Source organism: Danio aesculapii, chromosome 21, assembly GCF_903798145.1.
Source record: "Danio aesculapii chromosome 21, fDanAes4.1, whole genome shotgun sequence".
Classification (NCBI taxonomy): Eukaryota; Metazoa; Chordata; class Actinopteri; order Cypriniformes; family Danionidae; genus Danio; species Danio aesculapii.
Genome location: NC_079455.1, coordinates 15,257,288 through 15,282,330, shown reverse-complemented (window position 1 = coordinate 15,282,330; position 25,043 = coordinate 15,257,288). Strand labels below are relative to the sequence as shown.

The 25,043-nt window shown below is 37.2% G+C and overlaps 2 protein-coding genes and 2 non-coding genes across 4 annotated transcripts; 3 read left to right on the top strand and 1 right to left on the bottom strand.

The window, feature by feature from the left end:
• The first annotated feature begins 586 nt into the window (after positions 1–586).
• Positions 587–9,232, top strand: crcp (calcitonin gene-related peptide-receptor component protein). The gene is made up of 6 exons (XM_056446053.1): positions 587–650; positions 2,271–2,307; positions 2,406–2,504; positions 4,412–4,506; positions 4,824–4,881; positions 8,493–9,232. The coding sequence occupies exons 1-6, from the start codon at positions 643–645 to the stop codon at positions 8,628–8,630; spliced, it is 435 nt and encodes a 144-aa protein (XP_056302028.1). The 5' UTR covers positions 587–642; the 3' UTR covers positions 8,631–9,232.
• A 1,421-nt stretch (positions 9,233–10,653) lies between these two features.
• Positions 10,654–19,052, top strand: tpst1l (tyrosylprotein sulfotransferase 1, like). The gene is made up of 3 exons (XM_056446052.1): positions 10,654–10,910; positions 12,949–14,085; positions 18,265–19,052. The coding sequence occupies exons 2-3, from the start codon at positions 13,250–13,252 to the stop codon at positions 18,482–18,484; spliced, it is 1,056 nt and encodes a 351-aa protein (XP_056302027.1). The 5' UTR covers positions 10,654–10,910; positions 12,949–13,249; the 3' UTR covers positions 18,485–19,052.
• A 2,297-nt stretch (positions 19,053–21,349) lies between these two features.
• Positions 21,350–21,421, bottom strand: trnaw-cca (transfer RNA tryptophan (anticodon CCA)). The gene has a single exon. It is a non-coding gene; the product is annotated as a tRNA-Trp (tRNA).
• A 506-nt stretch (positions 21,422–21,927) lies between these two features.
• Positions 21,928–21,999, top strand: trnae-cuc (transfer RNA glutamic acid (anticodon CUC)). Its single transcript has one exon. It is a non-coding gene; the product is annotated as a tRNA-Glu (tRNA).
• The last annotated feature ends 3,044 nt before the right edge of the window (positions 22,000–25,043 follow it).

Genomic DNA, 25,043 nt, shown 5'->3' with positions numbered 1-25,043 from the left:
AGCTGGAAGGGCATCTGCTGTGTAAAACACAAGCTGTATAAGTTGGCGGTTCATCCCGCTGTGACCTCTCTAAGCTGAAGGAAAATTAATGAATAATGCTTTCATGTATTTATGAAATAACTTCATCCACAGAGAACTTGTGAATGCTTTATTTATTCATAGCCTATTTGTCATTAGTTTTAGGATGTGTTTAAGATATGTGTAAAAGTAAAATGAATAGTGGGGAAATATAAGCCAATTGTTCATCATTTAATTAATTTTAATCATTTTAACCAATACTACGCTATTTAAAGCATGCCTTATTTGGATAGATTTCAACCAATCTTAGCTTTTGGAAATACCTTGATTTGATACCTGAGATTTGCATTATGATACGACACTAGATCTACTTGTTCTTTATTCATCAGGGTTTATCTATACCAACAATATGCAATACTGTCATTTTACCTAAAAAATGATACATTCTGTTAATTCCTTGTAGGTGAAATTATAATCTATACATAGTTAAAAGAAAGTGATTGAAATCCATCTATTTTAAATATTTGAAACATTTCAACATGACGACTGAGTGGGAACGTTTAACACACAGCTTCGTTTTCTCGACGGATTGTTGTTAGATGTTGAACCAACAAGGCGAGCAGGATGGAAGTGTAAGCAATCTAATACACTTTTATATGTTTATATTCGACAGCATTTATTTTTCTTTTTTGGTCGACAATGCTTATTATGTGACGGTCTGATTAGGAAAACTAGTTTTCAGGATAACAATGAATTCACGTTGAAATCCTGCTCACGTGGACAGTCTCGTTATAACGATAAACTGCATAACGTTATATTGTAATTCCTTCAGTGATTTTAAGGTGTAAACATGATTCACGGAATACGCCTTAAATGTCTTACCCACATGTCCTTCCCATAGTCTTCAAGGGGTTTAAATTAATAGCTAATAGATTTAGTGTGTCTCAGACTGTAGTTTTGCTTGCAAATACAAATATCTAAACATAAATCAAACAGTAAAAGAGATGACATTACATATGTATTTTTTAGAAACTGAACAAAATAAATGCTGTTAATTTTTTGTATTAAAAGCGGCTAAAAGTTTAAATATTTTTACTGTACCTTCTGCAAACTGTACTCATTCATTCATTCATTCATTTTCTTTCGGCTTAGTCCCTTTATTCATCAGGGCTCACCACAGCGGAATGAACCATCAACTCCAGCATATGTTTTACACAGCCGATGTTCTTCCAGCTGCAACCCAGTACTGGGAAACACGCATACACATTCATTCATTCACTCACACACACTATGGACAGTTTAGTTTATTCAATTCCCCTATAGCGCTTGTGTTTGGCCTGTAGGGGAAACCGGAGCACCCGGAGGAAACCCACGTGAACACATGCAAAAAAAAATTGTGAAACCAATCAAAAAAATGATGAGTTTCCTTAAAAAAGAACAATTATCCGCTAAAAGGCTCAGAAAAATTAAACAGAAAATTATTTTTGATAATCCGCCAACAGATCCCCGGTGTTGGGTTATGGCTGGAAGGGCATCCGCTGCATAAAACATATGCTGGATAAGTTGGCAGTTCATTCCGTTGTGGCGACCCCTGATGAATAAAGGGATTAATCCAAAAAGAAAAGGAATAAATGAATGAATAATCCGCTGACATAATTGTTCTTGTTAAAAGGTAATGAAAATTTATTCTAATTGTTTTCATACATTTTGGAGTGTTCATATTACAGTACAACACATTATTTGCTCCATTTTCAATATGAAAAGTCAAAATTTACCTTTTATAAACTTGTATAAACCCCTGGAAAGCATAACATGAAACAACTAATTCAAGTAAAGTAAATTACACTTAGTAAAATGCACATTACTTTAACAGAAGCAAATACGGAAAGTTGTGTTGCAAAAACACACTACATAAATCAGGGGCGTTGCTAGACCTAAATCTCTACTGGGGCACATCTATGGGGCAGCGTCTATGGGGCTGAGAGTAAATTTGATGATGTTCTCTCCTCTGGCTGTCGTCATCGGTCTCACACTATTTTTTTTTTTCCCTTTTTCTGAAAGTCTTGATAACACAATCTTGGAGGTTTTTTCTTTATTATTTCAGCAAATAGGATTGTAAAAAAAATATTTGTTGTACTCTTCCATTCACTGCGCTCTAAATTTACCAAAATATGACGACATCCGGTACTGAGAAACTGCGGAAATGCGAAAAGAGTCCATAAGCTAATACTAATTTATTTTATTTTTGGTAGGAGGGATGCCAATGCTGCTATGCTGAGCAATTATGAGGTCAGTATGAGTCTTAAACCTTTAACGTGATAGTTCATTAAAATAAGAAGTCTACTTTTTGATGTTTTTGGCTATACAAATGCTCTCTACTCCACCAGGTCTATCAGCTGCTGACAGACCTGAAAGAAAAAAGAAAGGAGATGGTTAAAAATAAGCACAGCACCGGGCAGCAGAATCTCAACACCATCATGTATGAGGTGCTTGAGTTTGTGATTTTACAAACATTTCCAAATGGGGCTGGGCGACATGACAAATCACATATAATGATATAAATCATCTCTGATAATGATATATATCTCACTATATAGTACCATTTCTAAAATTCAATCAAGTAATAGTTTGTGTATATAGACCATATGTAAAACACTATTTGTTTTTTTTACATTTAAAAGTGCATACTCAGAAATATACTCATATGTGATCATATTTATCCTTTTATTTAGAACTTCAGGGCAAATATTTGATTGAAAAGGTAGAAATATAAAGTGCATATTAAAAGTATATAAAACACTTTTCGAAAACTGATGATTACAGGTCCAACATTGCTAAATAATGTAAACATTGTACTTTCAAGATTGAATTTTCTTATGATGCAGGGATGATCTGGTAATGGCGTGTAATGTTGCACCCACATAAATAGTGAAAAAGAATTACTGTTAACAGTGACAAAAGTAAACTAATATATATATATATATATATATATATATATATATATATATATATATATATATATATATATATATACAAATACACACACACGAATACATTTACAGGGGTTGGACAATGAAACTGAAATGCCTGGTTTTAGATTAATTTATAATTCATTAGTATGGTGTAGGGCCTCCTTTTGCAGGCAGTACAGCATTAATTGGTCTTGGAAATGACAGATACAAGTCCTGCACAGTGGCCAAAAGGATTTTAAGCCATTCTTCTTGCAGAATAGTGGCCAGGTCACTATGTGATGCTGGTGGGGGAAATGTTTCCTACCTCGCTCCTCCAAACCACCCCAAAGTGGCTCAATAATATTTAGAACTGGTGAATGTGCAGGCCATGGAGGATGTTCAACTTCACTTTCATGTTCATCAAAGCACTCTGTCCCCAGTCTTGCTGTGTGTATTGGTGCTGTGTGTAACTTTCTGAAACACGGCACTGCCTTCAGGATACAGTGTTTGAATCACTGGGTGCACATGGTCCTCCAGAATAGTTTGGTAGTCCTTGGCAGCGACATTACCATCTAGCACAAGTATTGGGTCTAAAGAATGCCATGATATTGCAGCCCAAATCATCACTGATCCACCCTCATTCTTCACTATTGGCATGCAACAGTCTGGGTGGTATGCTTCTTTGGGGCTTCTCCACACCGTTACTCTCCCGGGAAAGACAGGGAAGGTGGACACATCAGAGAGCAATACATCTTTCACATTTCTTTTCAGATTTTCGCTGCTTGCACAATTAAAACCAATGTTTGGCATTGCCGTGGGTGACCAAAGGTTTAGCTATAGCAGCCCGGTCATGTATATTGACCCTGTGGAGCTCCCGGCGAACAGTTTTGTGGAAAGAGGAGAGTTGAGCTGCATGATTATTTCTGCAGTGAGTTGGGCAGCTGTGGTTTTATATATTTTTGGATACAATCCAGGTTAGCACCTGGACATCACTTTCAGACTGCTCTTGCTTCCACAGTTACTACTGTTGGATGTGATTCGTCGTTATTGGTGGTATGCTGACATTACTTAGGAGACTGTGGCTCTTGATACATCACAAAGACTTGCTGTCTTGGTCAGAGATTCACCAGCGAGATGCACACCAACAATTTGTTCTCTTTTGGACTCTAAGATGTCACCCATAATGTTGTGTGCATTTAAATATTTTAAGCAAAACTGTGCTATTACTCTTCTATTTAAACCTTTACACTCTGCTCTTACGGGTGGAACACATAATCACCTCCCATGAAGCCTCAACACTAAATAGGCCAGTGTTTCAGTTTTATTGTCCAACCACTGTATATATTGTCATATTGCACAGCCCTGTCTCCAAAACAAGGCAAAGACTTGAGACTGTGTTGCTCAGTCATGCCTTTTAACGTCTGAAATCTCTGCCTCAACAGACCCTGAAGTACCTCTCTAAGACGCCATGTGTTCATCAGAAACCTGAGACTGTAAAGGAGTTCCTCACCGCCATGCTGCCTCACAAACTTACTAAGTACTTTCTTTTATCCTCTTATTTTCTAAGCATGCATTTAAAATGTGTGCACTGAAACAACTCTTTGAAAGGAAAAACCTCAAAGTCTCAAACTGTGTGAAAGCCACAGTAAATACAGTGCATTACAGTGACTTTGTAATTCTGGGTTTGAGATGCATGATTGTGAAGATTTGTGTTGTGATGTTTCTGAAACCAGTACACGTGTGAGTTGCTGGTTTTTTGACTTGACAATGAGTCTAGTGTTAGTTTATCTGATTTTTTATTTTAGCTTGTGACAAAAAACAGCCTGTTAACTTTTTTTCTGTTCCTCTTCAAAGAGCTGAGAAGCTGCAGCTCTTAAACCACAGACCTCAGACTGCTGTTGAGATCCAGCTGGTGAGAGTCTTCACATCTTTTTTCATACACTTTAACATCTTTTCCCATTTTTGAGAACACTAAGTGTACGTTTAAAGTTTAAAAAAAATGATAGTGCCTCATGTTTTTTTTTTTCTTCTTCAAAAATGACCTTTAACATAATTTGTAAAGTAGCTGTTTGTGAATGAAATAGATCTCCAAATTTCAAAGTCATGGTCACCTTAATGAAATTATAAATTCTGAAATGCCAAAATAAGCATCAGCCATGCACAGGGACTTTCACAGGTTTTCTCGTTGTCATGCACAGATATGTATATTGAGAGCATTTGAGGGAGGGGAAGGATCGGCATGGGATCCCGAACCGAGAATCTAACTCAGGTGGCCGTGAGCACTATGGTGCCATACTTAACCACCACACACTAACATATTTATTGGCGCCAACTTGCAGCGGGACAAGCCCAAGTTCAGCCTTGTTTTGGCCAAGACGACTATGTTTGGACATCTATTAAACACAACATTTTTTTTCTGGGTTCTGGCAAACTATCATGCTATATAATATTGCAGCATTTAAGATCTGGTTTCTTTAAACATTAGACTGGACAAGACTTCCATTTTACAACGCAATGTGTTTAAAATATGGAAATTCTTTTTACCACAGTTTTTTCAATGGAGTTTCAGTGCTCACCTGCTACTGATGGTGCTTGTGTTTAAATTGCTTTTCATCTAATTTTATGCTGAACAAACAAATGAAGGTCTAACGCCTGTTTCACACTGCAAGCGCAAGCTGTGGAGAGCGGAAACAGCACGCATGCGTTTGCCTTTCACACCGACTACATCTGCAGCGCACAGATCTGTCTTTCTATTCTAACTAGTTACCTATCGATCTGTAAATACACTTTTTTTTTTTACTTTTCATCTGCACCAAGGCCCACGGCAACTTCCTCCTATGCTGTTTCCTTAACCTGCAAGTCATTATTTTACAAATTATATAGATCCTAAATAACTATGCTTCTCATGCTCTATGAGGAGTGTCATTCGTGTCTTTTCAGGAGCACTCGGTCTGAAGACAATCGCCTCTGATATCATGTCATTTTGTTTTTGATTGTCAGGATGATGTAGGCCTATAGTTATAATATTTATACAATATAGTTATAATGATATTTATACATGATCAAACTAGTGTGCAACTTAAGCAAGACTAGTACTAAAATTGTTTTAAATTTGGTTTTGTTTTCCCATATAAACATTCGGAGCCATTTTTAATCTTTTAAGTTCATTTAATTGAATGTGTAAAAATCTATGGATATTATCGATGCATTTATTGGATAAAATTGCTACTTTTTACTGTCATATAATGTGTTTTTGATCCTTATCAATGCACTGTCACTTCAATCGTGAGCAGCGCAGCAAAAATAGATCCAGCGCCGATACTATCACGGCACTGCTGCTTCAGCGACGCTCACGGCTCCCACTGACGCGCTTCTTCTACTTGCAGTATGAAAGCTCTAATCTGTTTACATAGACGCCAAAAAAAACATGCGCTGCTCACACTCTGCTCGCGCTTGCGGTGTGAAAAAGGCTTTAGTCTGTTTAACGGATTATATTTGAGTTAAAAATCCACCTAATGACAAAAAGAAACCTTATGAAATTGAAAATTCACTGAAAGTTTATCAGCGGCTGAACAACATTTACTGTGCATTTTCTCTCTTTCTCTCTCTATAAATATATATATATATATATATATATATATATATATATATATATATATAAAACACAACAGAAACAGTCTTATTTTACATTCTTAGGGGGTATTTGGCCTACAGACAAAACAAAGGAAGAAAAGCATTTTTTGCATTGTGATTATTACATTTTTTGTTCTTTAATATTATTAGACTGCCCAGAAAAATAGAGCTATACAAAGCATCTTGTGAAACTATATTTATATCGTAATATTTATCACAGAAAAATAAAACATTGCAATATCAGATTTTTCCAATATCATGCAGCCCTAAAACCTATTGTAGAAAACCTTTAAAACTAAATCAGAACCCTTTAAAATAGTGTGAATAGTCACATTTTAATACATTTATTAAGAATGTGACCATGAGTGATGTTTATAATTGAACTGAATATTTCTATTTTAAGTTATTGCTGTCTGTTTGATTTATATATTCATTACATTTTCAACAAAAAAATCAACAGTGTGATTATTGAGATATGTTAAAGGGCCATGAAACCCCCCTCTTTTTGGTTCAAGTCTACCTCAGAATTTTTTTTTTTTTAAAAAGATTCATAATGGGCGTGGAGCTTTGCGAGCAGAGGGAGGAGTGGGCGTGGCCGAAAGAGCAGGAGAAAAAGAGGGGAGCGAACAACTGTTGTCAGTTGGCTCACAAAATGAGACACAAACCATGAGGAGCCCCATGATTTTATGGTTTACAAAGTTAAAATGCAAAGAAATACATCGTAATTTAATCCCCTGCTACATTTGTTATTCGTAATTTTATATACACATAACCATAATTTGTTATATTATCATAAAGATAATTGTGTTTATATAAACACTATGACTGAGGAGGTCTTCTCTCCTCCTCAATTTGCGGGTCTGAATGCAGAAACAGTGGATAGCAGTGCAGCAGGTCTCCCGCCCTGTCTATTTCATCCATTAGCGCTGCCAGTAATCTGGAGGATTTTAAACATAGGCGAACACAGCAGCACGGCGATGTGCCTGAATGGGAATGAACTGAACTTAAAATAAAAGACAAAGTCCACCATTCTCCAATTCTCGCACAGCTCACCCAACAAAAATGCTTGCTTGCAAACCAACAGCTTTGCTGTAACAGCCCTGACAACATCGTGGGGAAAGTCGTGCAACAAACCCTGTGGATCATGGAAACAAACACATACGACCTGTGGCATGCAGACGCCGTCTTATCCAGTCATTGGGTCACAGCTTGGCAGGTCTGCCTTGCATTCGAAAAGCACATGCTCTCGTGAATAATTAAGAAGCAGGGTCTTCTCATAGGATGAGAAAACTCAGCTCTAAATAATAATGAGAAGCGTCATCACTTCACTGGCAGATTCGCGCTACGCCACCGATTTTGATCCTGCCCCTAAAATGATTTTAAACCTGGAAGATGAAATTAGCTGACAAATGCTCAAAGTTATCCAGTTTTCCACACAATTAAAGCTGACAGGTGCTAATGCTGTCTTCACCGATGCTTAACACCCACAAATCTGTTAAAATCTTTAAAAAAGTACTCCAGGGTGTCTTGAACTTTTAAAGAAATGTTCCTTAAGCACCAAATCACTGTATACAAGGAAACAAATGATGGTGATTCAAATGGCATAATAAAAATTGGTTAGAATTTACACTAACCTCTCAAGTATATTAAAAAATGAAAAAACTGAAGGTGTAAATTTGAGGAAAAACAGGATTTATTAATTGTTGTTCAAAGCTTGTGACATTTTTAGTACTAATAATATTAATAGTATTGATTAATAAAAAATAAAAAAAAAACACTTACTGAATCTTATGGAGTGTGAGAGTCTGAAGGGACAAAGATGGTTTTCTGAAAAGCCAACCAAAACTAGATGTTACATGTATAACATATATATATGAACTTAACTTACAGATGGTAGAGGAGAGTGAAGAAAGACTGACAGAAGAACAGATCGATGAACTTATACAGAAAGTCACGGACATCTTGCCTGGTGACCCGCAGACAGAAGCCAATGAATCTGCTGATCCTCAAATGGAGACCAACCAATAGCATCTCCCCCAGAAACTCACCATTTTATTTTAGTTTTCCTAGTTCTTTCATTCTCAAACACCCAAGAGACTGACTTCAGATTGGTTGACAGTTCTAATGCTTCCATTTACTGTTGCTCTTTCATTATATCAATGAAAATGTCAGCCATTGCTACATCTAAAAAAATAAAAGTCCATATTTATTTAACATTGTGCATATGATCCATAAATATCATGGCATTTTTTTTCCATGCACAATTGTAGTAGCTGTATTGATTTATGTTTGAGTAAAGGACACGATCTTCTGGGCTCAAGACAATCTCAGTTCCTCTGTAACATCCTTCCTGTATTGCAACTCTTTATTTTAGCTCATAATTATTATAATCAGTGACCATCATTTTTTCGAGAGAGAGTGCACAAAAGAAAACCCAGACCATTTAAATGTCCATTAAGGTCAAATGTGAAAACTGTGAATCAACATTAAGTTTTTGACTTTAGATTTCTAGTATACTCATATAAGTTGCTTAAAGGATTGGTTCACTTCCAGTGAAAATGTCCTGGTAATGTATTCACCCTATTGTTTCCAAGATGTTGAATAAAAGAGAGTTTCCGGGTTTAAGCATGCATGACGTCTATGATTCTCAGTTTTATGAATTTTCAAACTTCAATTTCAGTACAGCTTGAATGGACTCTAAATGATTTTTACAGACATTTTCTTAAATATTTCCTTAAATATCTTTATTTAACCTCAAAAGCTTGCATAGCAGCAGAGCTAGTACTATGCAAACTAAAACTGTAAAATTGTGTATCCAATTTTGTACCTCTAATGAAATAAAATGGCTGATCATTTGATATCATTTAGAGCAGACTCCCCAAACTATGCCCAAACTATGGTCGCGGTCCAAAGTTGGCCCATGGTAACTTGATTTGGCCCACCATCCCATTTGAGAAGAGAAGGAGAATGATGGGGATGGTTTAGAGATTGTCCTTTAAAATTTAATGTAACCTTTTATTTCTTACATTTATTGTTAAGTTACAAAAAAGCTAACTGAAATTAAACATTTTGATTTAAATGGTGTCAAATAATCAGGTTTAGTTTTAAATGTACCCGACGGATAGAGAACTTTGTTGAGCAAATCAAGGCAAAGGCAGATTCTGCTTAACTAGTGTGCTCAGCATTGAGCTCTGCTGTGTTATAAATGTGATTGTTTATGTTTTTATTGCAGTAGTTACAATTCAAAAGGTTATACAGCATTACGTAATACTATTCAAAGTTATTGTTTCTATGTATTATGAAATATTAGGAAATAAACTCTCTTGGCAACTATAATGTAAAATAGTTTGATATGTTTATCTTCGGCCCATGGCTATCAATGATATTTGGTTTTTGGCCCTTTATACCAAAAAGTTTGGGCACCCTTGATTTAGAGCCTTGTCAAGCTGCATTGAATTACAGTTTTTGATGTTCAAAACAGCACCGTAGACTTCAAGTAAATAGAAATAGACACAAATCCTGCACACTTTCCTCAAAAACTTTCATTTTGATGAAAGTTTTCATATTGATATGTTTGGGAATTAATATTATACACGATTTCCCCTAATATTATGTAGAAAAAATGTAAAATGATTATTAATATATTCCCATTCACAGAATTCTTCACAGGAGAACAGAGCTTGATAAATAAAGAGTTCAGAGGAAAGAAAAAACTCTATGTGCCGTTTTAAATTTCAATTGAAAATGAGTATTTTTTTGTCAGCTTTCTCTGTTTATTTTAAGTTTATTCATTTTAAAGACCTTTAAAAGTGTGTATTCTTTGCCATAAACTTGACATTACTGAACCTACAGACAGGAGCATGATGAAAATTATAATTTATGAAAACTTTCAAACGGCTTTAGAGGTGTTTGCATCTAAAATATTCATGTATTCTACATGAGTTTGATTCTACATGAGCAGCAATGACCATGTCATAAAGAGAAATCCAAGGAGCCAATGAAAACCATCTGATGACAACAGACGTTTGAGGTAGCCAATGAAATTGGAGAGTTACGCTGTAGCGCTGTGGAAACTGGTATGAATTCAAGAGCACTGCTAGTAATCATCGAGGTTTATTTGCTGGATTGGAGCTGTTCGAAAGCGATTTTCACAGAAAGACAGCATTCACAAGAAATGTGCTCGCTTTGTCAGATTCGGAGTCTCCTCAGAGCTTCATAGCTCCATTTAAACGATCTGGTCGACTGCATTTCATCAGATAGACGCGATTCTGGAGAATGTAGGATTCGAGGAGTTGTGCTTTCTGTACGGTAAGCCATGACACGTCTGTGTTTCTGCTAAACTATTCAAACTAATAGAGATGTTTGTGTTTTTATCGTGTCGTGAGGGCGCTAAACGCATACAGTTTCCTCGTCGCAGGCCGTCAGTCGCGCCGCTTAACAACTTTCATCTCAGGTAGATTTGGTCCTCGATTTACGACCATTTTATTCGTGTCTCCGTGTCAGGCAGCTACTGCATGAGTGAAATACTGTGTGCAAATGTATTTACATCACAGCTGTTCGATGAAAAATGCCTTCAGCTGTGCTTGAACTGTACACGGTCACTCATCGGTTTGACCGCATATTGTAGCTCTGTCGACTTGTTGCATGATTGCAGTACGTGCACGTTCCCACAAATTAAACGGTGTGACGTTTTTATTAGCATTTTGGGACATGAAACCTTTCTATAATACCCAAAAAATGCCCTTTCGTAACGTGAAATACCACCATACAAGAGCAACCAGTCAGTAAGATAATGTTGTTTAAAGCTTTTTTAAAATACTGTTTTATATTAAAATGCTTTCTTTCAGTTCTAATTTGGGCAGAACCAAGTTTTTTTGTATGTTTGTTTGGCTGAGGTGGGAAATGGTGTATCATAACGGCTGATTATTATAATCATTTGCTCACCCAATGGTGTGAGCCTGGAGCTGTTTGTTTGATCTACCAATAAATTTGGAGGAAACCTGTTAGACAACAGTCTCATTTGAGTAAGTAATTGATGGTAGAAATTAATCAAATTACCAAACACAACAAACTTTTACAGAAATTTAGTTTCTCGAGAAATTATTTTGATCCCAGTTCACACACATCTATATAAAAACAACTTACTGTATTATTCATGTCAGACCAGTACATATTGGTTTTTTTTCAGGCCCTCAAATGCTGTTGTCATGTAAGTGATTGGCAGAAATGCACTAAATGTTTAGTTTTTAGGTAAAATATTCTAGTGGGATGACTCCCTAAATAAGCAGTCACATGTCAGTTCTTAATATTTTACTTTTTTTTTTTTACACTAAGTGCTCATGTTATTTAAAAAATGTATTGAACATTTAAAAAGCCAGACTGAATATGTGTCTTTTGCCTTTGTGTGGTTTCTGTCATTTTAGCATGTTTCCATAAATTTATGACTGAGTTTTGATAAATGTATTTGTTAAAATCTTTCTATCCAGATTGCACACACATTTCTGGAGCAATTTTCTTTTTAATTATTATTTTGTTTTGTTCACAATAAGGCAGGTGATAGTTTCGAAGACATAGGTGTTTTGTGACATACATTGCAACAAGAGTCAACCACAGTCTCTGCTCTGCAACAGGATGTTTTGGTGTTGATGGGCTTTCACTTGTACATGTTTTTTTTTTTTTTTTTTTTTTTTTTTTTTCAAGTTTAAAGTTCATGTGTGTAAAAGGTGTACAAAAAACAGAAGCAGGAAGTGTTACCTGCACACATGGAGGTACTATAACCAAAGAAGTAGATCACTTCTGGTCAACCACATTCACTAAAAGTCAAAGTAAACAACATCTTTACTGAAGCATTTTTTTGTGTGTAAATATTTTAATACATTGATTTGTGTTTTTGTCAGTGAAGACAGAATTATAATATCATTAGTACATCATATAAACAGTGTTAAATATTTTAAGTCCAATAGGTTTTGAATCTTTGTGCAAGATTATTCTACATTGAACTTTATCACTGGAAATCGTCACTTCAACTTGAAATTACACCTACAAGAGTGTCAAGATTTACATCTTGATGAATTAACATCTTTTCCACAACATTACTTTGATTTGCTAGCCACATTTTACAGGAAGTTTTCCTTTGAATGTCAAGGCTTGCGACTTGAGCATAGTTCTTGGGTTACAGCACTCAGATTGGCTAATTGTAATTGTTTAATACCATTACGGTAATGCTTTACTTTAATGGTATTAGATGTGACATTTCATGTAATGCGAGATCCACATTAGTGGCCAATGTTGAAACAGACCTGACAAAATATGTCGTTGAAAGTGTTTTTCCTTCCCATTTTTACAGGCACAATGGTGCTGACAGAGAATATATGGCTTGACTTACCATGTCTGAGTTTATTGAAGCCTCAAGCAAAGCCCAGAAGAACTGCTGACTGAGGGGGAAAAAATCTCCCATCCCTTCCCTGCCCCCCCCCAAAAAACTGTTACACTTAAGTCGCCTTTCTACATTCCTTCACCCTGACGCTTTTTGGAAACATTCACTCCGTCTTTCCCCTGCCCTGACTTTTGCCCCCACCTGCAAAATCTGTTTTGCTCATTTTGTTATATTTTCCCCTACAAGCAAAGTTCTTCCCTAACTGTAAGTCATGAGAAAACAAACATGCAATGTTCTCCTAGTCTGTGGGGTCATCAGCTCCATCACAGTGTTTTATCTTGGCCTCAGTACTATAGAGTGTCCGAATGCCCGTTCTCGTACATCACAGCATGGCTGGGTGGTAAACCTACATGCTGGCAGAAACCTTAGTGACCCGTTACAGCTTCCTGAGGAGTACAATGAGGAAACTCCTCTCATTTTTGTTGGCGGAGTCCCTCGAAGTGGCACCACGCTAATGCGGGCTATGTTAGATGCCCACCCTATCGTGCGGTGCGGAGAGGAGACCCGGGTCATCCCTCGGCTGTTAGCCATGCAGGCCACCTGGAGTCACTCGGCACGAGAGCGGGTCCGTCTGGATGAGGCTGGTGTCACTGATGATGTCTTGGACTCTGCTGTACGTGCCTTTCTTTTGGAGATCATAGTAGGGCACGGGGAGCCAGCGCCGAGGCTCTGCAACAAGGACCCGTTTGCTTTGAAGTCCATGTCCTACCTCTCCAAGCTCTTCCCAAAGGCAAAGTTTATTCTCATGCTTCGTGATGGCAGAGCCACCGTTCACTCGATGATCTCCCGCAAGGTTACTATTACTGGGTTTGACTTGACAAGTTACCGGGACTGTTTGGTGAAGTGGAACCGGGCGGTGGAAGTAATGTACGACCAGTGCCTGGCTGCCGTGAATGGCAACTGTCTGCCTGTTCATTATGAGCAGCTTGTGCTGCATCCTGAGCGGGTGATGCGCAGGCTCCTTCAGTTTCTGGATCTGCCGTGGGACACCGCTGTGCTGCATCATGAACAGCTAATTGGGAAAGTCGGAGGAGTTTCTCTGTCAAAGTGAGTGACTTTAATGTTTTGATTTATTTAATCGATTTATCCTATAGGCCTTCTGGTGTCATGATGTTCAATATGAAAAAATGGATATTTATTCATTTGGCCAAGTTTACATTTTACATGTTTTGTTGTTAATTTAAAGATGAACATTGAACAATAACCCACATTGCAATGGCTTGATGCGCAAATCTTATTAGGGTTAGTTCAGCCAAAAATGTCTCACCCTCATGTTGTTCCAATCCCCCGAGACGTTCATTCGTCTTTGAAATCCAACTTAAGATATTCTAGATGAAATCTGTGAGCTCTCTCATCCTCTATAGGGTGCAACATTCCTGATATGTTCAAAGACCACAAACGGACCAAAACCCTTTCTCAACTTTCCATATGACTTTCCCGGACGAGCCCCCATTTATGATAGTCGGCTCTTAAGCTGTAATAAAAATGAGGACCAGATGCAACCGTCAGAGGCAAAATAACATATACTTTTAACATAACAATAGCATAAATAATATAAAGAAAACTAAAAAAAGTGTCAGGGCCAAATGGGATGGTCAGCGAAGCTGAGCTTTATACCATAGCGATCGCTCAGGAAACCTCACTCTCTTACAAGCACACCAAACTTGGGCTCTTTCTCAATATGCGTTCTTCAGCGTTCTTGCATCCTTGTGTTCTTGTGTAATGGCATCATCAACTGCCACAGTTGATGATCATCAACTGCCACAGCAACATGTTCAGTTTCCAAAACTTATGATCGCAAGAACGGAGAACGCTTGAATGTTCCCAGATGTGTTCTTGATATCGAGGATGCAGCGATGCAGACTTGAGCGCAAAACTCGCTTGAGAAGTCCCAGATATCATTGCAGCTGAATAAAAGAGCTGGGAAGAGCTGCATTTTATATAGATTTATTAATAAAGTTCAGAGATGGATAGAACTTATCTCAGGAGTTTTCCAAAATGAAACAGTGAAAGATAGTAAATATTACCATGAAAATCTTAATAAAGGCATAAACACATTAAGGGTGTTTAATTGTTGAAATTTATATTAAAATTAGTTTCATTTGTATTGTGCAACATAGACTTATAAGGTCCTTATGCATCGTGTGTGTATATATATTGAAAGGAGGAAAAACAATAAATCATTGGATGAATGATGTAATGTTTAAATAATTTTACATTAAAAACATGTGAGGGTCATGTGACCATCAGGAAGAACCAGGGAAGAACGCAGCATCTCATTTCTCACAGGATGCGCTCTCTGTTCTCGCGATCTCCCGAGTTCTCTCTTACGAGGTGACTGGTCTCCAGAAGAATGCAAGTCCTTGGAATTGAGAAACAGCCTTGGTCTATATCCACATCCCAACAAGTGGCACCTGTGTATCAATTATGTCACCTCCAACCTGTAATTAAAATGCATGCGCTCGTCGCTGATAAACTGGGACACCACACACACATAGCCAATAGACTGGGATGTCACAGGTTCAACTGAAATTATACAAAGCTTCAAAAATACATTTGCGTGCCCCCCCAAAAAACGTATAAATGACCTAGGTCTCATCTTCCATGACAGGTCGGGGTTAACCTGTAGTAGTAGTAGTAGGTCCTCTGGGTATTTTTTTATTTGTGAAATATTAGTGGTGAAATATTGTTCCACATTAAGATCAAAAGAATGAATTAATAAAATAAATATAATAAAACTAAATTACCTGAAACTAGGCAACTAGTTTGTTCATTTTGCATTTTGATGATGACACACAATATGGCATTAATTTATTAAAATACAGAGGCTCTGTTTAAGGGCTACTCACTCTAGGTACAGTTGCCTTGAACTGTGTCGAAGTGAAATTGTCCCTCCACCCCTCTCCACCGACAGTCTGCACTTGCACAGTATATTGCCTTCCGAACCTAAACATGCTAACGTCATCGATGGTTCAACTGTTCAGTTTAACAGCAAGAGAAGTACTCTCGCTCAGCCCAGTGGAGATTGCTTTTGGTATATCGTTTTAATAATTTGGGATGCAGTGACTCGCAGTCAAATATTTTGAGCAGCAACCCACTCGCGAAAAATACCCACTTTATTTACACTAATACGTCTCAGTTTTAAAATGGCATTATAGAACGAAAATATCCACGTCCACATTGGCATTTCAATCTAGTGTGGATTTCTGAAAAAGCCCTCCTTCCACACTACCACTGAAAACTTACATCACGTGACCATAGACACACTCGCACAGTCATGCGCTTGTCTGAGCTCCAGGCAGTCAGACGAGCCCAAAAGAGCAGTGCACATTGGACAGTTTATCAAGCATGGACCACTGGATTGCGTCTCGCTATAGTTTGTCGACACCATTATAAGGACACGGATCAGAGTCCCGCTGAAAAAGTGATTGACAGGTGGTAATTTGTGTGTAACTTATCTTTATTTATTTATGATTTGGTTATGGGTAAAACAAAGACCATGCGGGTCAGGTAGTTGAAACGGTAGGCTACAAATAATTAATTTGTTATAGATTAATTCATTATTCATAAATAATTCACCGCCGCCTACGACGACAATGCCATCGTAATGTTTCATAATAGACATAGTACGATGCCAAATTGGTAGACATTGCCCAACCCTAGTCCACATATCAGTCATTCTGCTTTTACTGAATCTTTTGGTTTTGTTCCCAAAACCTTAGTACAGAAAGCCACTTGCATCAGTCTGCGCCCAAAATATTAAAAACGTTCAGAACATAAAGCGATGTCTGCAGAAGTCGTTTTTTGGTGGAGACAAGCAGACATTATCACTGTTTGCACTGGGTTAGTCCCGTTTGTCACCAAGGTAGGTGATAAAAACTTACGTTTGTTGTACAGTTGACTATTCACTTCCGTTATTTGGTACGATTGCATTCATATCAGAAGTGAACTGTACAGAGTTCGCACAAACAGTACCCCAGACCACCTCTTTTAGGCTGACTCGGATACGGTTCACGGTTGTGCACCTGAGTTTAAAAGACAGCGTTTACACTAGCTAAACGGACCGTACTCTGGCGTTAAATTAACCCAGGTGTGGACTAATGCCTCATTCAGACTAGCAGCAACTTTGTAGCTGCCTGTCGCTCTGGGTGGCGACCTGCTTCAAACGCAGGGGTTTTTAGGTATATACAGCATGAATACAACCGACCTCTAACAGAGCTGAGAGAGGATCACGTGAGCTCTACTGGTGTTCCTATTGGCTGTCACTCAAGAAAGTCACTCTTCATTTGCATAAAGTTGAAGGATTCTCAACTTTGTTGTGTCACTCGACACGCCCACCTGGTCGCCAACGGCCGCTGTTGCTCGCGTAGACAGAGGTTGCCAAAAGTCGCTCACTCTCTGTTTAAATGAACGGTGGCTTTGCCGCTGCGAGTCGCTTGTAGTGTGAATGAGGGTTAAAAGTGCTACTGTGAAAGCACCCTTAGATACAACCTTTTACTTTTTTGGGTCTTTACTTGGGATTTAAGCTAAACCATATAATGACCCTCCCAGACCAGAATCTAGACTCTAAACTGGAGTAAAAGTAGTGAAATATCCTTCCATGTTACAATTAAAATATTTAATTAATAAAATACAGTAATAAATTACCTGCAACTGTCCAACTAATTCATGGCCATGCTTTTTTTTGTTTGTTTTGTTGGTTCATTTTGATGACACACAATCATATGGCATTAATTTAATAAAAATAAAAAATTCTTTGAGTTATATTTGCACTATTCAAGTCCAACCAGGTCAGTCATTTTCATTTGCCATTTCCGTCTACACCTACAGCTTCTGCAAACAATGGATCAAATGTACAGGTGATGCTTCCTTGTCGAGTGTTGGATTAGCGCTCTCTATGTAAACACACACCTATGTCGTAATACAAGCTGAAGTTAAACAGATGAGTTGGAGATAAATAGAGAGTGTGTTTGATCAGCAAGCTTTTCCAATTTCAAAGCCCTCTGGTGAGCAATTAGTTGGTCAGAGTCCTGTAATAATGGGATGACATCTCCCAATGGTGTACTTCAATGATGTTTAATTCATCAGTACTGCAATTTGTACTGTGGTCACTTTACAGACTTATTCTGTAAAAAGCTGATTAATTGAATTTCATGATATCTTAGACAAACATTAGGCCAGTGTCTCCAAATATATGCATGACTTGTACATTTGTCTCTCCTCCAGGGTGGAACTGTCAACCGATCAAGTAGTGAAGCCAGTGAATACAGAGGCTCTGTCTAAATGGGTGGGCAACATTCCTGCTGATGTAGTGAAAGATATGCCCAGCCTTGCCCCCATGCTAAGTCGCTTGGGTTACGACCCTCTGGCCAACCCACCAAACTACAACAAGCCTGATCTCTTATATCTGAACAACACGAAAATAGTGAGGCCGATCCAAAACTGAAAGGTCATCTCTGTGGATACAACCTGTGAATACTTGGAAGCAATAAACAATGTGCATTTTTTTGGAGCACGCAAAGTCTCTACTTGAATTAAGAACATGTATTGACAAAACGGAGTCACAGCTACCATTGTTTCATACAAAGTGAAATCTAGTTTTAATGTTGTATTTTAAGTCATTTCTCAATTAAGTACATTTTAGATGTTTTGCTATTTGTATCGATGTTATCAATGATAGTCCGATGACTACAATGGTTTTTGTCTTGTGGTTCTATTTGTATGCATGCGTGTCACAGTAAATGTGTCCTAAAGAGTGATTATCACACAGGAAACTATGTGTGTTGAAAGAGGAAGTCAAAAGTTGCACAGAAATACCACTATTTTTCTCTGACTACAGGAGAACTAAGTTTCAATCTACAAAGACAATCTAGTTTTGCTGTAGGTCTTTTTACTAGGAATTTACGAATCACATACTTGATGAATGTGGTCCACATGAAGGTTTCTGGACATAAAGCCTGGACAATAGACAATGTTTCTTCACAATAAAAGTGATATTGGTCCATCTCATTGTATGCCATTTGTCGTTGTCTATTAAATCTTGGTCATTTAAAAAAAATATATGGTTAAACAAGCTAAAACAATTGTACAGGATGTAATAAAAATGTAATGAACTACTGGAGAGACTTATTTCAAACAGTTTAAGTCAGTGGTGTCCAAACTCGGTCCTGGTGTCCTGCATAGTTAGCTCCAACTTTCTTCAACACACTTGCCTGAACGTTTTTAGTATACATAGAAAGAGCTTGATTAGCTGGTTCAGGTGTGTTTAATTGGGGTTGGAATTAAAATATGCAGGACACCAGGAGCAAGTTTGGGCACTCCTGGTTTAGGTGCATTGAGGTGACCTGGTTCTACTCACAGTTCAGCAATTAAACATTAAAGCTGCGCTCACAATGCACTTTTCTCCCCATAGACTTCCATTCATACGCACCCGAATGCGTCAGACCGGAAACGCAAGCTTGTATGACAAGTTTTGCAGTTCACTGCGTTGGAAAAATCAAGCTTGGTGAACTCATGACCTGCGAAATCACATCACATAATTGCATGGGCCAATCTAAGATCAAAACATGACCCCTTTGTACAGAAATTTAAAACATGGACCAATCGCTCGCTTTTTTTAATGTCTAATCATCTTGTTTAATCCCACCTCTTTTCACAGAGCAGTACAACAGAATTTTGCATACTCAAACTCTAGTGTGAGCGCAGCATCATAGAATCTAAAAATATTACCTCCAGTAGATCATGAATAAGTTCAAAACTTGAATCAAGTCTTTCTTGACGTGTTGAATACGGTGTACTGTGGGGAAACACTGAATTAAAAAGAGTTTGGATATGCTTGTGATGACCAGTGACACATTAAAACACCAGTTGCAACGTTATTTTCATGATGGATAAAAATAAAGCCAAATCTAAACACACCTCTTGCTCAGTTTTTCACTATGTAAATGGATTTTTGTAGCGTAACCTATTATTTGAAGTGATTTGTGTCGGTTGTTCATGGTGTCAAACTCCAGTCCATGCATAGTTTAGCTTCAACCTTAATCAAACACTTTCAAGCTGTTGTCACAGTGGACTTTTCTCCCCATAGACTTCCATTCATATGCACCCGAATGCGTCAGACTGGAAACGGAAACTCGTGCAACAAGTTTCGCAGTTCGCTGCATTGCAAAGTTCAAGCTTGGTGAACTCTGACCTGCGAAATCGCATAATGTGACTGTGTGAGACCAATCGAAGATCAAAACATGATATCTGGACAGAAATTTATCATATGGACCAATCGCTCCCTTTTTTAAATGTCTAATCATCTTGTTTAATCCTGCCCCTTTTCGCAGAACCGCACTACAGATTTTCACACGCACAAACTAGTGTAACCGCTGCATCATCATCAGACTGTGAACAAGTCATTCACGTTTAATTGACACCTTTAGGGTTGAAGTTAAACTCTGCAAGGCTGTGGCCCTTCATTAACAGAGTTTAACAACATTGCCTAAATAACCCTAATTAAACATACCTGATTAAACTAATTAAGTGCTTTAAGCTTGTTTGATACCTACAGATAGGCGTGTTGAAGCAGGGCTCGAACTAAACTCTGCAGGGCTGTGGCCCTTCAGGAATAAGGTATATGAACACAGACTTTAAATTTCAGTCAGCCAGCCTCAGGGCTTCCGGTTAATTGTCATCCCGAACAAAATTGCCACATTTAAGATCTGATTTTTTAAAAAATAAATAAATAAAACAGCGATCGTCGCTGCCTGACTGGGATTCGATATAAAATGGGTATCAGACCAAACAAGAAGCGCTGCATTAAATTCAGTTTTTTCCGCACCATGTCTTTAAAATATGGAAATTAAATTTACCCTAGTATTTTCAATGGTGTTTCTGTTCTAGCCTAATGATAATGACGCCGCCTGCGTTTAAACGGTCTGTTGTCTCTTTTCACGCTTTAACAACAAAATAGATGCTTACGTCTATTTAACTAATTATATTTGAATTACATCACAACGTTGATGCTGTAAAAGGAACCATATGGAATTGAAACATTAAGCTTTCAACAAAAGTTCATCATTGGCTGAAAAACACTAGCTGTGCACATAGCACATTTAGCTTTAACCTTAATTAAACACTTTCATTTTCAAAGTACTTCAGGTTTAGTTGAAAGCTTTAGGGTTGGAGTTGAACTCTGTAAAGCTGTGGTCCTCAACCAACGGAGTTCAACAACACCCTGGCCATAATGGTAAGTTTCTCAAACCGGAAATGCGTTCTATAATTTAAAACATTCACACGTGCGGAAAAGAGTAGAATAAAAGGTAATTGACCCCGACGTGATTTGAACACGCAACCTTCTGATCTGGAGTCAGACGCGCTACCGTTGCGCCACGAGGTCTTATATTATTAAGGTTCAAACGATTAATATAGCTCTCAAAGTAGTCCGGGGTAAGTTTCTATCGTTTGTGTCATCACAAATAAACAACTTGATAATCTTGATAATTCGCTGCCGTGCGTGCGTAATAGGATTACGTAACGAGAACAAAACACAAGGAAAAACATGCTGTAATGCATTCAAAGCACAGTCGATGAGTTCAGGAGAGAAATGCGTTATTTTGGAATCACAAACCATGCCGAAATGGCATGTTCGTCAGTAATTAAACTTTGGTGTATGAAATTAGAAGTCGGAATAATGCGGTTTCCCGGAGATGCTCGTTTACATACGGGTCCCTTCAACGATTGTATCGATAAAAACCTTGAAACTTTATAATAAACTGTAAATCTATGGTTTGTAATTCACAAAAAAGTGCAATTAATAAAGATTTATGCTAGTGATTCACAAAAACTACGTTGAAGACTGTCACCAGTACTACTTTACAGCCAATGTTTACGTTCTCTTTCAGCTCCCTGGTGGTCTAGTGGTTAGGATTCGGCGCTCTCACCGCCGCGGCCCGGGTTCGATTCCCGGTCAGGGAACACTTGTTTTTGATTCCTGTTTTTTTTTTTTATTAATAATTGAATACTTCCTCGTTAGCCATGCATAAAACACCCTCGTCAAAACAGGCAGTGTGTTCAGAGGTACAATCGGAATCTCATGAAGCTATGAAAATATAATTTTTGCAATCAAAAACAGTGATGCTATTGCTATTATCTTTATGAAATGTAGAAAAAAATACTATGTAAGTCAATAAATTACAAGAAAAATCAGACTTTCTTGTATCTGTCACGTTAAACAAGAAGTAAATGAGTAAGCAAAGATTGAAAGAATTTTCATGTGGCTGAACTTTGATATCTTTTAAAGAAGGGTGATATTAAAGATTTTGATGCCCATAGAAACCATGCTAGATTCATCTGTTAGATAATGAACATATTAGACATCTATGATACGTTGATCATACATTGATGATACGCTGAAGTTCAAAGGAAGCATCAGAATAAGGAAGAAGGTGATTTAAATGACATGGTTGTGACGGCTAGTGATAGTATTTAAGAAGCTGCTGATCTACTGGGGTTTCCACATGTAACCATCTCTAAGGGTTTACAGAGAATGGTCTCAAAAAGAGGAAAATATCAAGTGAGTTCTGTGAATGAAAATGCTTTGTTGGTGCCAGTCTTCAGAGTAGAATGACAATACTGATTCAGCTGATTCAGCTGTAAATCAGCCGTAACTCCTACAAACATTTGTAGCAACAGACTAGAGGTCTTCAAAAGAGCATCTCTGAACACATGACACATCAAACCTTGAATCAGATGAGCAACAGAAGCAGAAGACAAATTGGCGACACTCCTGTCAGATTAGAATGCAAAGGAGGCTACAATTAATACAATTAAATAAATCACAATAGATTTAATTCTGGCATGACAAGTTACAGTTTTGCCTGTGACATTGTGATGGTAGATTTTTTTTATTTATTTAAAAACATACCTTAGACATACAGTAGAGGTATTTTGTAAACTGTCAATAATTTGACCACATTTGCTGTTTCAAAAGGAAAACAGAATATTAAATTGATTATACATTGGCCTATTTAAAAGTATTTTAATCCTGATTTTGTTAGTGCTGTGTGCTCTTGGAATTTATACCACCAAGTGAACTTTTTGGTAAAGTTTGGTAAAGCAAAAAAAAAGGTCAATTCTGTTCGGTTACTGTTATTGAGGTTCTTGATTTCAAGTATGTTAAAACTGTTTATATAATAGAAAATATTTATTGCTACTTCGACACATTGCCAAATCGTCACCTTAGAATTATAAGGTTCTATCTGCATTCTAAATGATTTTGAGATATTGAGCTTCAAAGTTTTTGCATTCTATAAAGCAAACAACATGTGTGTAACAGTTCTCTTTCATACATTAACATGACAGAGACCCTAAGGGTTCTCTAAATGTAAATGATCAAAGTTCTCTTACAGTTGCAAATTGGAGTAAAATAACCACGGTAAATGCAGATAGAACCTTCTAATTCTGAAAAGTCATGTTCCACTTGGAATTATAAGGTTCTATCTGGCAGATCATTCATTGAAGCATTACTTATCAAGAAATACAATCAAAAAAATATATAAGTTGGTGTTGTAACAATATGTTGATGCTTGAGAAAGTTACATTTTTGCTTTCTGTAACATTTATTTCATGAATTAGGATGAATATTTGTCCTTTTTAAATTAAGCATACAAGGCTGTGCTAAATATTTTTTTTCAGTGCAGCTTTTCATTTTATCTAATTAATATGTTAATATTTATCAAATTTTATACTTTATATGAATTATTTTTTAAATTATATGCCCCATAAAATAAAACAAGTATTTGCCCTTCAAGGCTTAATATTACATTTAAAGACTTTAAAAGAAACAGACAATGATCAAATGAGTTTAATCAACACTGAAAAGTGTTTCACTGACTATATGTAAACAAATAAATATATTTTACATTCAATATATACATTTTTAAATATTCGTTTCTTTTTTAACAATGTAAAATTGAACATTTCATCTCAATGTCGGCGATGCAGTGGCACAGTGGATAGCATGATTGCCTCACAGCAAGAAGGTTGCTGGTTTGAGCCTTGGCTGGGTCTGTTGGCATTACTATGTGGAGTTTACATGTTCTCCCCATGTTCGCGTGGGTTTCCTCTGGGTGCTCTGGTTTCCCCCACAAGTCCAAAGACATGTGCTATAGGTGAATTGGATAAGCTAAAATTGGCCATAGTTTATGTGTGTGATTGAGTATGTATGGGTATTTCCCAGTGATAGGTTGCAGCTGGATGGACATCCACTGCGTAAAACATATGCTGCATAAGTTGGTGGTTCATTCTGCTGTGGCAACCCCAGGTTAATAAAGGGAAAAAGAAAAGAAAACGAATTAATGAATCTCAATGTCAAGAAATGCTTCTAAATCATCACATTTACACACATCTCAATTTTGTGTGGAGTGGCATTATTTAGTCGACTTTGATTTTGTGTGATTTTTGTCTTTCTGTTGTTTCCTGCTGTCAATGGAGCAGTCCGGTGAAATGACAAAGAAAGCTGATCCTGATTAATCCTCGTGCATGCATTAAAAATGCTGATTGGCTCACAGAAAGAACCCAAGCTAGAGTTCAACTTTGTAGATAAACCTCTTATGTTATTTACATAAAAAGTATTAAAATGTAAACAACTTATAAAAAAACATCCCATAATATAAATAAGTTGTCATTTAATAAGAATATGTGAATAACTCAATTTTGACAAAAATGTCAGATAGAACCATTCTAAGGTGACGAAATTTTCTGAACGTATAGCAGTTATAGAAGCACACTGCTGCTGTAATAGTGTTCAGGATATTTTCTTGGCACACGTTTTTTTCTTGGCACACTATAGCCTACCAGAGCTATTTTTGTTGACCATGTCCACCCCTTAATGACCACACTCACCACAGCTTGTGATGACTAGTTAAAGCAGAATGTACCATGAAGAAGAATTAAGACCGTTCTGAAAATTATTACAAATAAGGCTAAAGAAGTTCATCCAATAATAATATTTCTGCAAA